Source organism: Eschrichtius robustus, chromosome 16, assembly GCF_028021215.1.
Source record: "Eschrichtius robustus isolate mEscRob2 chromosome 16, mEscRob2.pri, whole genome shotgun sequence".
Classification (NCBI taxonomy): domain Eukaryota; kingdom Metazoa; phylum Chordata; class Mammalia; order Artiodactyla; family Eschrichtiidae; genus Eschrichtius; species Eschrichtius robustus.
In genome coordinates this window covers 89,416,011-89,432,219 of record NC_090839.1, presented here as the reverse complement: position 1 = coordinate 89,432,219, position 16,209 = coordinate 89,416,011, and the positions used below count along the sequence as shown (strand labels likewise).

The 16,209-nt window shown below is 49.1% G+C and overlaps 1 protein-coding gene across 6 annotated transcripts in view; it reads right to left on the bottom strand.

Moving 5' to 3' along the window:
- Nucleotides 1-10,473: 10,473 nt before the first annotated feature.
- TNRC18 (trinucleotide repeat containing 18) overlaps nt 10,474-16,209 on the bottom strand; it is an 89,744-nt gene continuing 84,008 nt past the window's right edge. For all 6 annotated transcript variants that reach the window (XM_068524628.1, XM_068524632.1, XM_068524631.1 and 3 more), the window contains 3 exons: nt 12,576-12,812; nt 12,371-12,445; nt 10,474-12,021 (listed from right to left, as the gene is read on the bottom strand). In XM_068524628.1, coding sequence (XP_068380729.1) covers nt 11,815-12,021; nt 12,371-12,445; nt 12,576-12,812 — 519 coding nt within the window. In that variant the 3' untranslated portion in view covers nt 10,474-11,814. The remainder of the gene's footprint in view (nt 12,022-12,370; nt 12,446-12,575; nt 12,813-16,209) is intronic.

Below are 16,209 nucleotides of genomic sequence, written 5' to 3'. Positions count from 1 at the left end.
GCTGAGCGTTCTGGGGTCCCGGCCCGGCTCTGTTGCTGATGTGTGTGGTTTGGACAAATTCCTCCACTATCCTGTGTTTCAGTTTCCCCAAGACGGGTTGCTCCACTCTTTGACGTGGGTTCCTTGGAGGAGGGTTGGGGAGGAGGGGGCCGGCTGCCTGAGGGTGGCCTGTGCTCCAGGCAGGCCCGCGACCTTGGGGACCCACCCACCCACCTCCAGACAGGCACCGCCCCCGGCAGCCACGTGGGTCAAGACCACACGGGGCGCCGCCACAGGGGCCGCTTGGTGGCGCCAACGCGCCGCTCCTTCTGAGACTCCGGGTATGGGGGGGCGGGGCACGCACTACCTCGTGACTCAGTTTCTCTGAAACAGGAGGACCGTCCGAACCCTTCCCCAGGCACACTCTGAGCTGACTGCCTTCGTCATGGCCTCACCGTACCCTCCGCACACCGCCCTCAAATAGCAAAGCCGGATGGCCATCCGTGTCCCATCCACGCCCAGTGCGCTGGGTCGCTGGGCAGGTGCCCGTGGGGTCCGGCCCAAGCTGCCCTGGGTAGGGGGCAGGTGGCAACGCCAGGACCTGGGCCCAGCCTCCTCAGTCCCAGCAGGGCTGCCGCCCCTCCATTGCACACTGGCTCAGGGCCACTCAGACCGGCAGCACTGCTGTCATTTCTTCCAGTGTGGGTGAGGCTGCGAGGGCTCCGCTCCACGTGTTTTTGTTCTGTTACTGCCTTGCTCTTCTTAGCAGCAATCCCAGTTGTAGCCTCCTCCACTCTCCTCCTTTTTTTTTGAAGTGTGATTGATGTACAGTATTATATGAGTTACAGGTGTATAGTATAGTGATTCACAGTTTTTAAGGATTGAACTTCATTTATAGTTATTATAAAATATTGGCTATATTCCCCATGTTGTACAATATATCCTTGTAGCTAATTTTACACCTAATAGCTTGTACCTCTTACTCCCCTACCCCTATCTTTCCCTTCCTCCTTTTCCTCTCCCCACTGGTTACCACTAGTTTGTTCTAGCTGTGAATCTGTTTTTTTTACGTTATATTCACTAGTTTGTTGTATTTTTTAGATTCCACATATAGGTGATATCACAGTATTTGTCTTTCTCTGTCTGACTTATTTTACTTAGCATAATGCCCTCCAAGTCCATCCATGTTGTTGCATATGGCAACATTTCGTTCTTTTTTATGGCTGAGTAGTATCCATTGTATATATGTTCCACACGTTCTTTATCCATTCATCTGTTGTTGGACACTTAGGTTGCTTCCACATCTTGGCAGTTGTAAATAATGCTGCAGTGAACGGTGGGTTGCATGTATCTTTTTGAATTAGTGTTTTGGGGTTTTTTTTGTATATATACCCAGGAGTGGAATTGCTGGGTCATATGGTAGTTCAATTTTTAGTTTTTTGAGAAACCTCCATACTGTTTTCCACAGTGGCTGCACCAGTTTACATTCCAACAGTGTACAAGGGTTCCCTTTTCTCTACATCCTCGCCAGTATTTATTATTTATGTTTTTTTTGATGATAGCCATTCTGACAGGTATGAGGTGATATCTCATTGTGGTTTCGATGTGCATTTCCCTGATGATTGGTGATGTTGAGCGTCTTTTCATGTGCCTGTTGGCTATCTGTATGTCCTCTTTGGAAAAATGTCTATTCAGGTCTTCTGCCCGTTTTTTAATCAGGGTTTTTTTTTTTTTATGTTGAGTTGTATGAACTATATATTGATATTCTGGATACTAACCCCTCATTGGTCATATCGTTAGCAAATATTTTCTCCCATCCAGTAGGATGTCTTTTCGTTTTGTTGATGATTTCCTTTGTTGAGCAAAAAGCTTTTAAGTTTAATTAGGTCCCATTTGTTTGTTTTTGCTTTTATTTTCTTTGCTTTAGGAAACAGATCCAAAAAAATACTGCTACGATTTACGTCAAAGAGTGTTCTGCCTATGTTTTCTTCTAGGATTTTTATGGTTTCCGGTCTTAACATTTAGGTCTTTAATCCATTTTGAGTTTATTTTTGTATATGGTGTTAGAGAGTGTTCCAATTTCATTCTTTTACATGTAGCTGTCCAGTCTTCCTAGCACCACTTGTTGAAGAGACTGTCTTCTCCACTGTATAGTCTTGTCTACTTTGTTATAGATTAATTGGCCATAAGTGCACAAGTTTATTTGTGGGCTCTCTATTCTGTTCTATTGATCTATTTGTATGTTTTGGTGTCAGTACCTTAGTGTTTTGATTATTGTAGCTTTGTAGTATAGTCTGAAGTCAGGGAGCATGATTCCTTCAGCTCTGTTCTTCTTTTTTGAGACTGTTTTGTCTATTTTGTGTTTCCATACAAATTTTTAAATTATTTGTTCTATTTCTGTGAAAAATGCCATTGGTATTTTGATTGGGATTGCACTGAATCTGTAGATTACCTTGGATAGTATGGGCATTTTAACAATATCAATTCTTCCAGTCCAAGAAGACAGTGTATATTTCCATCTGTTTGTGTTGTCTTCAGTTTCTTTCATTAATGTCTTACAGTTTTCAGAGTACAGGTTTTTTTCCCCTAGGTATTTTATTATTTTTGATGTGATGGTAAATAGGATTGTTCCTTGATTTCTCTTTCTGATAGTTCATTGTTAGTGATTAGAGATGCAGCCAATTTTTGTATATTAATTTTGTATCCTCCAATTTTACCAAATTCACTGATGAGGTCTAGTAGTTTTCTGGTGGTATCTTTAAGATTTTCTATATATAGTATCATGTTATTTGCAAACAGTGATAGTTTTACTTCTTCCTTTCCAGTTTGGATTCCTTTATCTTTTTCTTGCCTAATTGCTGTGGCTAGGACTTTCAATACTATGTTGAATAAAAGTGGCGAGAGTGGGCATTCTTGTCCCTAATCTTAGAGGGAATGCTTTCAGTTTTTCACCATTGAGAATGATTTTAGCTGTGGGTTTGTCATATATGGCCTTTATTATGTTGAGGTATGTTCCTTCTATGCCCACTTTATGGAGAGTTTTTTTATCATAGTGGATGTGGAATTGTGTCAAAAGCTTTTTCTGCATTTATTGAGATGATTATATGGTTTTTATTCTTCAATTTGTAATTTGGTGTATCACATTGATTGATTTGCAGATATTGAAAAAAGTCCTTACATTCCTGGGATGTCCCACTTGATCATGGTGTGTGATCCTTTTAATGTACTGTTGGATTTGGTTTGCTAATATTTTTGAGGATTTTTGCGTCTGTGTCAAAAGTGATATTGGCCTGTAATTTTGTTTTTTGAGATATCTTTGTCTGGTTTTGGTATCAGGGTGATGCTTGCCTCATAGAATGTACTTGGAAGTGTTCCTTCCTCTGCAATTTTTTGGAATAGTTGGAGGAGAATGGGTGTTAACTCTTTTCTAAATGTTTGATAGTATTCACCAGTGAAGCCATCTGGTTCTGGACTTTTGTTTGTTGGGAGTTTCTAAATTACTGATTCAGTTTCATTACTGGTAATTGGTCTGTTCATATTTTCTATTTCTTCCTAGTTCAGTCTTGGGGGATTGTATATTTCTAAGAATTTGTCCATTTCTTCTAGGTTGTCCATTTTATTGGCATATAGTTGCTTGTAGTAGTCTCTTAAGATCTTTTGTATTTCTGTGGTGTCAGTTGTACTTCTTTTTCATTTCTGATTTTATTGATTTGGGCCTGCTCCCCCTTTTTTTTTTTTTTTTTTCTTGGTAAGTCTGGCTAAAGGTTTATCAAATTTGTTTATCTTTTCTAAGAACCAACTTTTAGTTTCAGCTTTCAGATCTTTTTCTTTTTCTTTTCTTTCTTTCTTTCTTTTTTTTTTTGTCTCTATTTCATTTATTTCTGTTCTGATCTTTATGACGTCTTTCCTTCTACTAACTTTGGGTTTTGTTTGTTCTTCTTTTTGTAGTTCCTTCAGGTGTAAGGTTAGATTGTTTGAGATTTTTCTTGTTTCCTGAGGTAAGCTTGTATCACTATAAACTTCCCTCTTAGAACTGCCTTTGCTGTGTCCCATAGATTTTGGATCATTATTTTTTTCGTTTCGACTTGTCTCTAAGTATTTCTTTATTCCCTCTTTGATTTCTTCAGTGATCCATTGGTTGTTCAGTAACATATTGTTTAGCCTCCACGTTTGTGTTTTTTGCAGTTTTTTCTTTATAGTTGATTTCTAGTTTCATAGCATTGTGGTCGGAAAAGATGCTTCATATAATTTTAATTTTCTTAAGTTTACTGAAGCTTGTTTTGTGGCCCAGCATGTGATTTATCCTGGAGAATGTTCTATGTGCACTTGAATTTGTATTCTGCTGCTTTCAGATGGCATGTTCTATGTATATCAATTAAGTCCATCTGGTCTAATGTGTCATTTAAGGCCATTGTTTCCTTACTGATTTTCTATCAATGGATGATCTGCCCATTGATGTAAGTGGGGTGTATTTTCTATCAACGGATGATCTGTCCATTGATGTAAGTGGGGTGTTAAAGTCCCTTACTATTATTATGTTACTGTCAATTTCTTTCTTTATGTCTGTTAATGTTTTCCTTATGTATTTTATGTACTCCTGTGTTGTTTGCATATATATTTACAACTGTTATATTTTCTTCTTGGATTGATCCCTTGATCCTTCTTTGTAGTGTGCTTCTTTGTCTCTTGTAACAACAGTCTTTATTTAAACTCTATTTTGGGGAATTCCCTGGCGGTCCAGTGGTTAGGACTCCATGCTTTCACTGCAGGAGGCCTGGGTTTGATCCCTGGTCAGGGAAGGAGCTAAGGTCCCACAAGCTGCACGGTGTGGCCAAAAAAAAAAAAAAAAAATCCTGAAGTCTATTTTGTCTGAAAAGTATTGCTACTCCAGCTTAGTTTTGATTTCCATTTGCATGGAATATCTTTTTCCATCCCCTCACTTTCAGTCTGTTATGTGTCTCTAAATCTGAAATGAGTCTCTCATAGGCAACATATATGCAGGTCTTTTTTTTTAATCAATTCAGCCACTCTCTGTCTTTTGATTGGAGCATTCAGTCCATTTATTTACATTTAAGGTAATTATTGATATGTATGTTTTTATTGCCATTTTGCTAATTGTTTGGGGGTTGTGTTTGTAGGTCTTTTTTTCCTTCTTTTGTTCCCTTGTGATTTGATGACTGTCTTTAGTGTTGATTGTATTCCTTTTTCTTTTTGTATGTGTATCTATTATAGATTTTTATGTGTTTTTTTGTTTTAATATTTTTACTGAAATATAGTTGATTTGCAGTGTTGTGTTAATTTCTGCTGTACAGCAAAGTGACTCGGTTTTACACATATATACATTTTTAAAATATTCTTTTCCATTATAGTTTATCATTGGATATTGAATATAGTTCTCTGTGCTATACAGTAAGACCTTGTTGTTTATCCATTCTCCATATATATAAAAGCTTAGATCTGCTAACCCCAGCCTCCCACTCCATCCCTCCCCTAACCCCCTCGCCCTTGGCAACCACCAGTCTGTTCTCTATGTCTGTGATTCTGTTTCATAGATAGGTTCATTTGTGTCATATTTTAGATTTCATATATAAGTGATATCATTATGGTATTTGTCTTTGTCTGACTTCACTTAGTATGCTAATCTCTAGTTGCATCCATGTTGCTGCAAATGGCATTATTTCATTCTTTTTCATAGCTGAGTAGTATTCCGTTGTATACGTATACCACATCTTCTTTATCCATTTATCTGTTGATGGACATTTAGGTTGTTTCCATGTCTTGGCTATTGTGAATAGTGCTGCTACGAACATAGGGGTGTACGTATCTTTTTGAATCATAGTTTTGTCTGGATATATGCCCAGGAGTGGAATTGCTGGATCATATGGTAATTCTATTTTTAGTTTCTGAGAAACCTCCATACTGTTTTCCACAATGGCTGCACCAACTTACATTCCCACCAACAGTGTTAGGAGGATTCCCTTTTCTCCACATCCTCTCCAGCGTTTGTTACTTGTAGACTTTAATGATGACCATTCTGACTGGTTTGAGGTGGTACCTCATTGTAGTTTTGATTTGCATTTCTCTAATAATTAGCAATATAGAGCACCTTTTCATGTGCCTATTGGCCACCTGAATGTCTTCTTTGGAGAAATGTCTATTTAGGTCTTCTGCCCATTTTTCGATTGGATTGTTTTTTTGTTGTTGAGTTGTATGAGCTGTGTGTATATTTTGGAAATTAAGCCCTTGTTGGTTACATAGTTTGCAAATATTTACTCCCGTTCTGTAGGTTGTCTTTTTTTTTTTTTTTAATGGTTTCCTTGGCTGTGCAAAAGCTTGTAAGTTTGATAAGGTCCCATTTGTTTATTTTTGGTTTTATTTCTATTGCCTTGGGAGACTGACTTAAGGAAACATTGGTACAATTTATGTCAGAGAATGTTTTGCTTATGATCTCTTCTAGGAGTTTTATGGTGTCATGTCTTATATTTAAGTCTTTAAGCCATTTTGAGTTTATTTTTGTGTATGGTGAGTTTATTTTTGTGTATGGTGGCAGTCTTTTCAGCACTTGCTGAAGAGACTATCTTTTTCCATTGTATATTCTTGCCTCCTTTGTCAAAGATTAATTGACCATAAATATGTGGGTTTATTTCTGGGCTCTTTGTTCTGTTGCATTGATGCATATGTCTGTTTTTGTGCCAGTACCACACTGTTTTGATTACTGTAGCTTTGTAGTATTTTCTGAAGTCTGAGAGGGTTATGCCTCTGAGATTTTTGGTTTGTGGTTACCATGAGGTTTTTATGTAGCAGTCTATATATATACGTAATTGTTTTAAGTTGCCAACCTCTTAACTTTAAATGCATTTTAAATACCCTACATTTGTACCCTCCTCCCCTCACGATTACTGATTTTTTTTTATAAAGTTATTTTTATTTATATTATCTTTTGTTTTGGCTGCGTTGGATCTTCATTGCTGCACACAGGCTTTCTCTAGTTGCAGTGAGCAGGGGCTACTCTTAATTGCGGTGCACAGGCTTCTTGTTGCAGTGGCTTCTCTTGTTGCGGAGCACGGGCTCTAGGCGCACGGGCTTCAGTAGCTGTGGCACGCGGGCTCAGTAGTTGTGGCACGCGGGCTCTAGTGCGCTGGCTCAGTAGTTGTGGCGCATGGGCTTCGTTCGCGGCGTGTGGGATCTTCCTGCACCAGGGCTCGAACCCATGTCCCATGCATTGGCAGGCAGATTCTTAACCACCGCACCACCAGGAAAGTCCCCGATTACTGTTTTTTATTTATTTATTTATTTATTTTTATTTTATTTTTTTTTTCCGATTACTGTTTTTGATATCATATTTTACATCTAATTATTTTGTGTATCCCTTAACTACTTATTGTGGGTATAGGTGGCCTTACTGCTTCTGTCTTTTTTTTTTTTTTTAAACTGATAGATGGACTTTTTTTTTTTCCTTTTAATTAATTAATTTATTTATTTTTGGCTGTGTTGGGTCTTCGCTTCTGTGCGAGGGCTCTCTCTAGTCGTGGCAAGCGGGGGCCACTCCTCATCGCGGTGCGCGGGCCTCTCACTGTCGCGGCCTCTCTTGTTGCGGAGCACAGGCTCCAGACGCGCAGGCTCAGTAGTTGTGGCTCACGGGCCTAGTCGCTCCGTGGCATGTGGGATCCTCCCAGACCAGGGCTCGAACCCGTGTCCCCTGCATTAGCAGGCAGACTCTCAACCACTGCGCCACCAGGGAAGCCCCTACTTCTGTCTTTTAACCTTCCTACTAGTTTGGTGCGTGAATGATTTCCTACCTTTACTGTATGTTTGCCTTTACTGATGAGTTTTTTCCTTTCATAATTTTCACGTTTCTAGTTGTGGCCTTTTCTTGTTCATTTAGAGGTTTCTTTAACATTTGTTATAAAGCTTGTTTGGTGGTGCTGAACTCTTTTAGCTTTTGCTTGTCTGTAAAGCTTTGTTTCTCCATCCAGTCTGAACAAGAGCCTTGCTAGGTAGAGTCTTCTTGGCTGTAGGTTTTTCTCGTTCACTGTAAATATATTGTGCCACTCCCTTCTGGCCTGTAGGGGTTCGGCTGAAAAGTCAGCTGATAGCCTTATGGGAGTTCCCTTGTATGTTGTTTTTCCCTTGCTGCTTTTAATAATCTATCTTTAATTTTTGCTGTTTTAATTACAGTGTGTCTTGGTGTGTTCCTCTTTGGGTTAATCCTGTGTTGGACTCTCTGTGCTTTCTGGACTTGGATGACTGTTTCCTTTTCCAGGTTAGGGAAGTTTTCAGCTATTGTGTATTCGGATATGTTCTCAGCCCCTTTCTCTCCCTTCTCCTTCTGGGACCCCTGTAATGCGAATGTTAACATGCTTGATGTTGTCCCAGAGGTCTCTTAAACCGACCTCATTTCTTTTCATTGTTTTTTCTCTCAGCATCAGTGGTTTCCACTACTCTTGTCTTCCAGCTCGTTGATCTGTTCCTCTGTATCATTTAGTCTACTGTTGATTCCTTCTAGTATATTTTTCATTTCAGTTATTCTTCATCTCTGGTGGTTCTTTATATTTTCTGTTAAAAACTTCGAATTTCTCACACCGTGCATCCATTCTTCTCCTGAGTGTTTTGATCGTTACAGTCACTACCCTGAACTCCTTCTCGGGTAGATTGCGTATCTCCACTTCACTTAGTTCTTCTTCTGGGCTTTTATCTTGTTCCTTCACCTGGAACATGTGCCTCTGTCGCCTCATTTTGCCTAAGCTGCTGTTTGTATTTTTATGTATCTGGTAGGTTGCTTATGTTTCCCGACCTTGGGGAAGTGGCCTTTCGTAGGAGATGTCCCAGACATCCCAGCAGTGCACTCCCCTCGTCACCCAAGCTATATGCTCTAGGGTTTCCCCTGTGAAGGCTGCGTGGGTCTTTCTGTTGCGGCAGGCTATGTGGGCAGGCTCGCTTGGCCCTCGCCCGGTTGGTTGCCAGGCTCTGCCTCGCGTGGAGGCTGCTGGCTGCTGCTTGGCAGGGCCAGGTCACAAGGTGGCTGACTGCAGAGCCCCAGGGGGCCCCAGGGCTAGTGCTGGCTCACTGGTGGTGGAGTCAGAGTCCAGGAGACTCCAGGGCGGTTGCTTGCCCACTGGTGGGTCCTGGGGTTAGTGCCAGACTACTGGCAGGCAGAGCCGGGTCCTAAGCCTGGTTGCAGGACCCAGAGGTCCCAGAGCTGGTGTAAGATCACTAGGCTGGGGGCGGTCAGGTTGTTCCTAACACAGTTGGGTGCGGGGTGTCCTGAAGCGTGTGCTGGCCTGCTAGCGGCCAGGGCCCGGGCCCAGCTCGTCCCAGGGCAAGGTCTGGCGTGCCGTGGGCAGGCTGAGGGATTGTGGTTCTCTTGCATCTGGCGTGTGCCCCCTGGTGGGGGTGGCAGGGCCCAAGGCTGGTGCCTGCTCACTGGGGGGTGGAGCTGAGTCCTGGGCCGTCTGGTGGGCAGGGTTGTGTCTCTGTGCGGCTGTGGCCTCAGGTGGTCTCCAGGTGGCCTGTCTGCTGCTGGGTGGGGCTGTGTCCCAAGCCAGTTGTTCGGCCCGAGGGGTCCCAGCACCGGTGCCTACAGGCTGCTGGGTGGGGCCCGGTCTTGGCACCGAGGAGCTAGAGGGAGGATCCCACAACTGCACCTGCCAGCACCAGCATACACACGCTGGAGGCCCAGGAATGGCTGCTGCCAGCGTCTGTGTCCCCAGGGCGAGCCGTAGCTGCTTCCCGCCTCTCCAGGAGACTTTCGAAGACCAGCAGGTAGGTCTGGCCCGAGATCCCAGGGAATTACAGCTTTTGCCCCGGGTCCCGGAGCGTGGGAGACTTTGTGTGTGCCCTTTAAGAGGGAAGTCTTTCTTTCCCCTAGTCCTGTGGAACTCCTGAAATTAAGCCCCACTGGCCTTCAAAGCCAAATGCTCTGGGGGCGCATTTTCCAGGGTAGGACCCCTGAGCAAGGGGGGCCTGATGTGGGGCTCAGAACTCTCCCTCCTGTGGGAGAACCTCTGCCATGTTAGTTTTTCTCCAGTGTGTGGGTCACCCACCTGGGGATGTGGGCCCGACTATATGGCAAGTCCACCCCTCTTAACTGTCTCGTCGTGGTTCCTTCTTCATGTCTTTAGTTGTAGAAGATCTTTTTGGTAGGTTCGGTCTCTTTCATTGACGACTGCTCTGTAGAGTTGTGATTTTGGGGAGCTCGTGAGAGGAGGTGAGCTCAGGGTCTTTCTACTCTGCCACCTTGGCCGATCTCCAGCTCCAGTCTGGCCGAGAGAACTTTCTGCACTGATGGACACAGGCCAGCCGAATACAGTAGCCCACTAACCTTGTCTGACTGTTGACCACCAAAGACAGCGTCAGTGCAGCCAAGAAACTTTCCATTTCTTTTCCTTCAAATTGGCTCGTATTTAAACAGCCACACGTGGCTCCTCCCTCCAGGATCTGCATCCCGACACCAAGCCCACCCCAGCCCCTGAAATGAACCACTCCAGACAACGGTACTTTTCCAATTATAGCTTTTTTTCTTTTCTTTTTTTTATGAAAAAGATCACACAGAATTCGCCAACAAACAAAATTCCAAAAGAAACTTAAAAAAAAAAAAAAAAAAGGAAAACAATAATTCCCCCAAAACACAAAACCGAAGTCTGGCTTTTCCTTCCCTTAAGATTGTCTGGACGAGGCCTCCGGTCCCCCGGAAGGCGCGGGGGCTGGTAAGTGCTTTCGTGGGCTGAGCAGGGCTGCGAGCTCGGCCGGCTCCCTCTCCCCTCCCTCAGCCTCTGCTCTCCCTAAGTCCTTCTCCATCCTGGGGGCGAGTACAGTACACCTGGGCCGGGGGGGGGGGGGGCGCGTGGGGTGAGGTTGGGACAGGGGGCCCGTGAAGCTGGGTGCTACACACGCTCATCTAACAGGAAATAAAAAATAATATTCTGCACGTCAGAATGTGTTCGCTTTTTTTTTTTTATAATTTCATAGCTATTTTTTTCACAGTTTTAAAAAGTTTATATTTATATATATTTATATATATTTATCTTTATATATATAATTAAAAAGTTGACTCCATTTGAAGGCGTATGATACAGGGGAGAGTCTCTTGGTACAATAAAACTGTACAGGTTAAGAACTGCCGCCTCCCTCCGGGTGTGGCCGGGACGAGGATTTCAGCACCATGGGGTTGTCTGTAGTGTGAGGGTCTGGACCAGTGGGGTGGGCCCTCCCCGGGGCCTCGGGGCACGCAGCCCCCTCCCCCTGGCGCCTGGCCGGTGCTCCTGGGCCCCCCCCCCCCCGCACCTGGCTCTGTTCCCCAAGTCCAGGCTGTCCTGAGAGGGTGGGGGCCGGGCCCCGGGCAGGCACCCCAGAACAGGCCCGGCCTGGTTGCTGAGGCTGGGGGACGTGGGCGCGCCCCCGTCCCACGGTGGGAGGCTCAGGGCGGGCTCTGTGCCGAGGGGGCCAGGCACTGGGAGGGGCCCACCAGCAGCGGGAACCCCCAAGCGAGCATCAGGTGGGTTGCTCGGAAACCCCCTCCCACCGAATCCCCAGTTGGCACCGGCCTGAGGGCACCGGGACCTGGCCTCGCGCTTACAAGGTGCTGGGGGCTAGGACCCCTGAGGGGCCGGCAGAGCCCTACCCTGATCACGAGGAGCCCTCTCGTGGGGACACCGAGGGGGTCAGGAAGGGGGTCTGGACGTGTGCACATGTGCGCACACACGTGCATGCATACGGGCACACACATGTACACACTTACGCGCCAGGCTGTCCATGGGCACACTTGCATGCACACAACCCACGCACGAGGCCGCCGAGCCGTGGCAGTGATGGTGAGGGCCCCGCCGGGCCGGGCGCTCAGCAGAGCACAGGCACGCCGTCGGTAGAGAAGATCATGCCGGTGGTGGGCTCGTAGGTGCCCGCCAGGTAGTACAGGCCCTCGCTGTCCTGGTACTTCTTGGTCTTGAGCATCTGCTCGTACTGCTCCAGGCCCACCACCAGGCACTTGTGCGACACCGTCTGCACGTCGTTCTCGTCCACGTGGGAGGACTGGTACAGGGCGCGCTGCGGGCACACGGGCGGGCGTCAGGGGGAAGACCCCTCCCAGGCCCGAAGGACCAGAGAGAGATCCCCAGAGAGAACTCGAGAAACACAGTGGGGCTGAGGACGAGGATGGACAGAGACCAAGGGAGAGACCCAGAGACTAGAAGATCAAGAAACACAGGAACAGACACAGACCGAGACACACAGACCTGCGGAGTAAGAGACCAAGGGTGGCAGACGCAGAGGCAGAGGCTGGGAGAGACAGACCAGGTCAGAGAGACGGGGCGGGGAGGCCGAGGGAGCCCGGCCCCTCCCGAGGCCGCGTGGGGAGGGTTATCGGAGGGCCCACCAGCGCCGCGCGCTCTCCTACCTCCATGAAGTCCTTCCTCTGGCTGGAGGCCCGCAGGGCTGCGGGGAGGCTGCGGCCGGACTTCTGGTCCCAGTGCTGTGAGCGCAGACCAGGGGCCGCGGTGAGCCCGGGCCCCGCCTCGCCTGACCCCCGACCCCGACCCCAGGGTAGGGACTGCCCCGGCCATCGCCCCCCAGCACGGCCCGACGCCGAGGCCCCGGCCCACCTGGCCCTCGTGGAGGCGCTTGCCCGGGCTGGTCTCCTCAGGGTGGTAGAACCACTTGACGCGGACCACCATGTTGCTGCCCCACGACTCCCACATGCTCTGGATGCGGCCGATGTAGGGCAGGTTGGGGCGGCCGGCTGACAGGAAGACGGCGCAGTCCCCGATGCGGATCATCTCCTTGCCGCGCACGATGGCCTTGTAGAAGAGCTTGCGGGCCTTGCCCTTCATGCCGCGGCGCTGTGGGCGGGCGAGTCGGGTCAGGGCACGCGCCCCGCCCCCGCCCCCGCCCCGCCCCCCGGGGTTCCGCAGCAGCGGCGCCAGGGGAGAAGCCCCCTGCTTGCTCTGATCGGGGAGCCCTCGCTCATCCCCTTGGCCGACCGGGTTTCCAAGAGGGACTCCACATGAACTAAAGATCCTGCAGCTGCGAGCGACTTCCAACTCCCCGTTGCTGAGCCGTGTCGGCCAACGGTGCCGGCGGGGCCCCAGGGACGCCCCACACGCGAGCGTTCGTGCGGCAGACGCCACAGCCACTGCTGGCGCCCAGCAGGATCCCCGCTCCTCCCACTGGGTCCTGACACCAGCCCTCGAGGCACAGCGGCCCCTGCTGGCCCCCAATTTCCAGACAGGGACCGGGAGGTCCCGGGAGGGGACACGGCTGCGTCTCCGGACAGGGAACATCGCTCCCCCCCCACGCTGCCCCGCACGTCGGGGCTACAACGAAGCAGGTTCACTCAACACCCCCCGGGGTCACAGAGCCGCTTGCTCACGGCCCAGCCTCAGTCTACACCACCCCGAGCAGCGCGGGGGCTCAGTACCAGTCAGCCTCGCAAGCGGCCAAGCAGAGGTGAGGGAGTGGGGCGTGGGCAGCGTCAACCCCCAGGCACGGCCGACTGCCCCCATCCCCATTTCCCCAGGAAAGCCATAACAGATCAGCGCCCAGCCCGCCGGGATCCAGCGCTGGGCCCACGTCTGCCAGACCCCCAGTGTGGCTGGATTTCTTGTATTTAATTCACTCAACAAACATTTCCTGAAGCCGCCTCAGTGCCCCCGCCTAGGCTGGCACTGGGACACACAGATGGGCAGGCTCCAAGGAGGGAAGAGACCAGCCACCAGAATCCAAAACCCACCGCCAGGCAGCTCTGGGACCTGTCACTGTCCCCAGGCGAACACGGAGAAGCCAGGCCTACGGCGAAGCTCTGCTCTGCCCTCCAGTGGGGCCAGCGCGCCTTCTCCTCGACTTAACTTGTAAAACTCGTTTCCCTTCTCGGACTGGCCACTAGGCGGCGACAAAGCGTTTTTTGTCTTTCTTTTTTTGCCTAAACAAGAAAAACCCACATGCTAATTTCCTACCTTATCCAGCTGTCCCTTTTCTACTATTAATTCACTGGATCCCTGGTGAGACTTTTTTTTTGGCCGCATCACAGCAAGTGGGATCTTAGTTCCCCGACCAGGGATCGAACCCGTACCCCCTGCAGTGGAAGCATGGAGTCCTAACCACTGGACTGCCAGGGAATTCTGTGACAGACTTTTTAATGTCCAGGTTTCTTACGTGTTCTGTAAACTGCTCAAATTATCTTCAGCTCAAGGCATGGTACTAACTGATTCAAGGTGACAGGGACGGCTAAGATCTCTAAACCAACGCATCTTTGACAGCAGGTATGTTTTTAGGCATCCACGGCTACTCTCCTCACAGATCCCCCTCGGTCCACAGAGTCTCCAGTGGGGCTGATGCCGCCCCTGTGGCCAGCATAGGAGTTGGTCTGGCCAATCCAAACATCCCATCCTTCTCCTGCCCATTGTGATTGGCTCAAGGGTGCACTCGGGACCTAAGCCAAAGACGTGCCACCAACTTTAGCTTGAACCCTAAAAAAGACACCTCTGGGCTTCCCTGGTGGCGCAGTGGTTGAGAGTCTGCCTACCAATGCAGGGGACACGGGTTCGAGCCCTGGTCTGGGAAGATCCCACATGCCGCGGAGCAAATAGGCCTGTGAGCCACAATTACTGAGCCTGCGCGTCTGGAGCCTGTGCTCCGCAACGGGAGAGGCCGCGATAGTGAGAGGCCCGCGCACCGCGATGAAGAGTGGCCCCTGCTTGCCACAACTAGAGAAAACCCTCACACAGAAACGAAGACCCAACACAGCCAAAAATAAATAAATAAAATTTTAAAAAAAAGACACCTCCTTCCTACTGTCACTTCTCAGCTGGTAGAAGGTCAGCTGAAAGCTGCTGGGGCTGCCTGTTGCCAACAGGAGAGGGGCTGCCGGAGAAGGAGACCAGTACAGAGGAAGGAAGGAGACCAGTACAGAGGAAGGAAGGAGAAACTCAAGCCTGGAGCACGGGCCCGAGAGTGGATCTGAAGACAGCTCTCAGGCCCCTGGATCCAGCTGTACCTGAAGCCGGACACCCTAGACTTTTCTATTAAATGAGTTTGGCCCTGTGCTCTGACCTCTGCAGCAGCAAGTGCCCCCAGTAACACTGACACTGGAACGTGCAAATGGAAGATGCTAAGATAAGGAACTGGCCAATCACCGTGGGGGCAGGACAGCGAGGACATACCCGTCCTCGGCTCAGAAGCCATCACTCCTTGATATGGCCCTAGATAAAGTGCCTGCCGGGATCAGAGCTCCAGAGGGGCTGGTCTGGAATGTCTGAGTGTGGCTCGTCAGGAAAGATTCTACAAGAATCTACACACTCAAGTTTGCTGTCTCAAGTGGTGGCCTTGCTAAGAGAGGCTGTTTCAGCCTGGAGCCAGCAATCGGGGGGTGGGGGACGCGCGTAAAGTCCGACAACTCACGCCTTGCAGGGTCGGAGCAGCAGATCATCTGCCCCAGATTCAAGGTGGTGCCGCAAAGGCAGGGAAACCAGAAGGAGAGCAGGAGCTGCGGGGGTCGGGGGAGGACCCTCCCCGACTTGCCGCTCTGCAGCCCTTGCCTGACCAAGGGGGGAGTTCCCCACCCTACTCTAAGGAGCCGTTGCGGGTGCAGCCTGGGGCAGGTGGCGCTCTCCACCGCCCACCCCCGGGGATCCAGCTGCCCCTGGGTGGCACAGTGGGGAGCCCGAAAAGGCTGCTGCTAAGGCAGAAACCCCCAAGCTAGTCTTGATTCAGAACGTCCTCCAACTTCTCCGGCCTCGCCGACGCAGCCAGGGAGCTGACACAATGCAAACATGCCAGAAGCTTCTTAAGCAGTACACTGCCAGAGGCCCCGCAAGCTCATCGCTGTCAGCCCCCAACCCCTAAAACCTGCCTGGCGGCACCGGCATTAAAAAGGTCCAGACCCAGCCGGGCGCCTCCTCCGGGCCCGGCTCTGGCGTGGCCTTGGAGGACCCTGGGCCAGGGCCGCAGATGCCGTGGGGAAACCCGGCGGGCTGCACCCGTGGATAAGGAGCCTGGCTCTTCCTGCCCAGGGGCATGGGATGGACTCGTGGCCTCCAGGCTGCTCCCCTTCTGCACACAGAAGCTTCTCGTGTGTGCGTGTATATGCAGCTGCGTGCACGTGTACGTGCATGCATTTGTGTGTGTGTGTGTACACGTGCGTCTGCGCGTGCCCAAGGCACGGGGGTGCCGGGAGGGCTCCTTCTGGAGAACAAACACCCACCTACTACAGGGGTGGCCACATGACTCAGACCCAGTCAA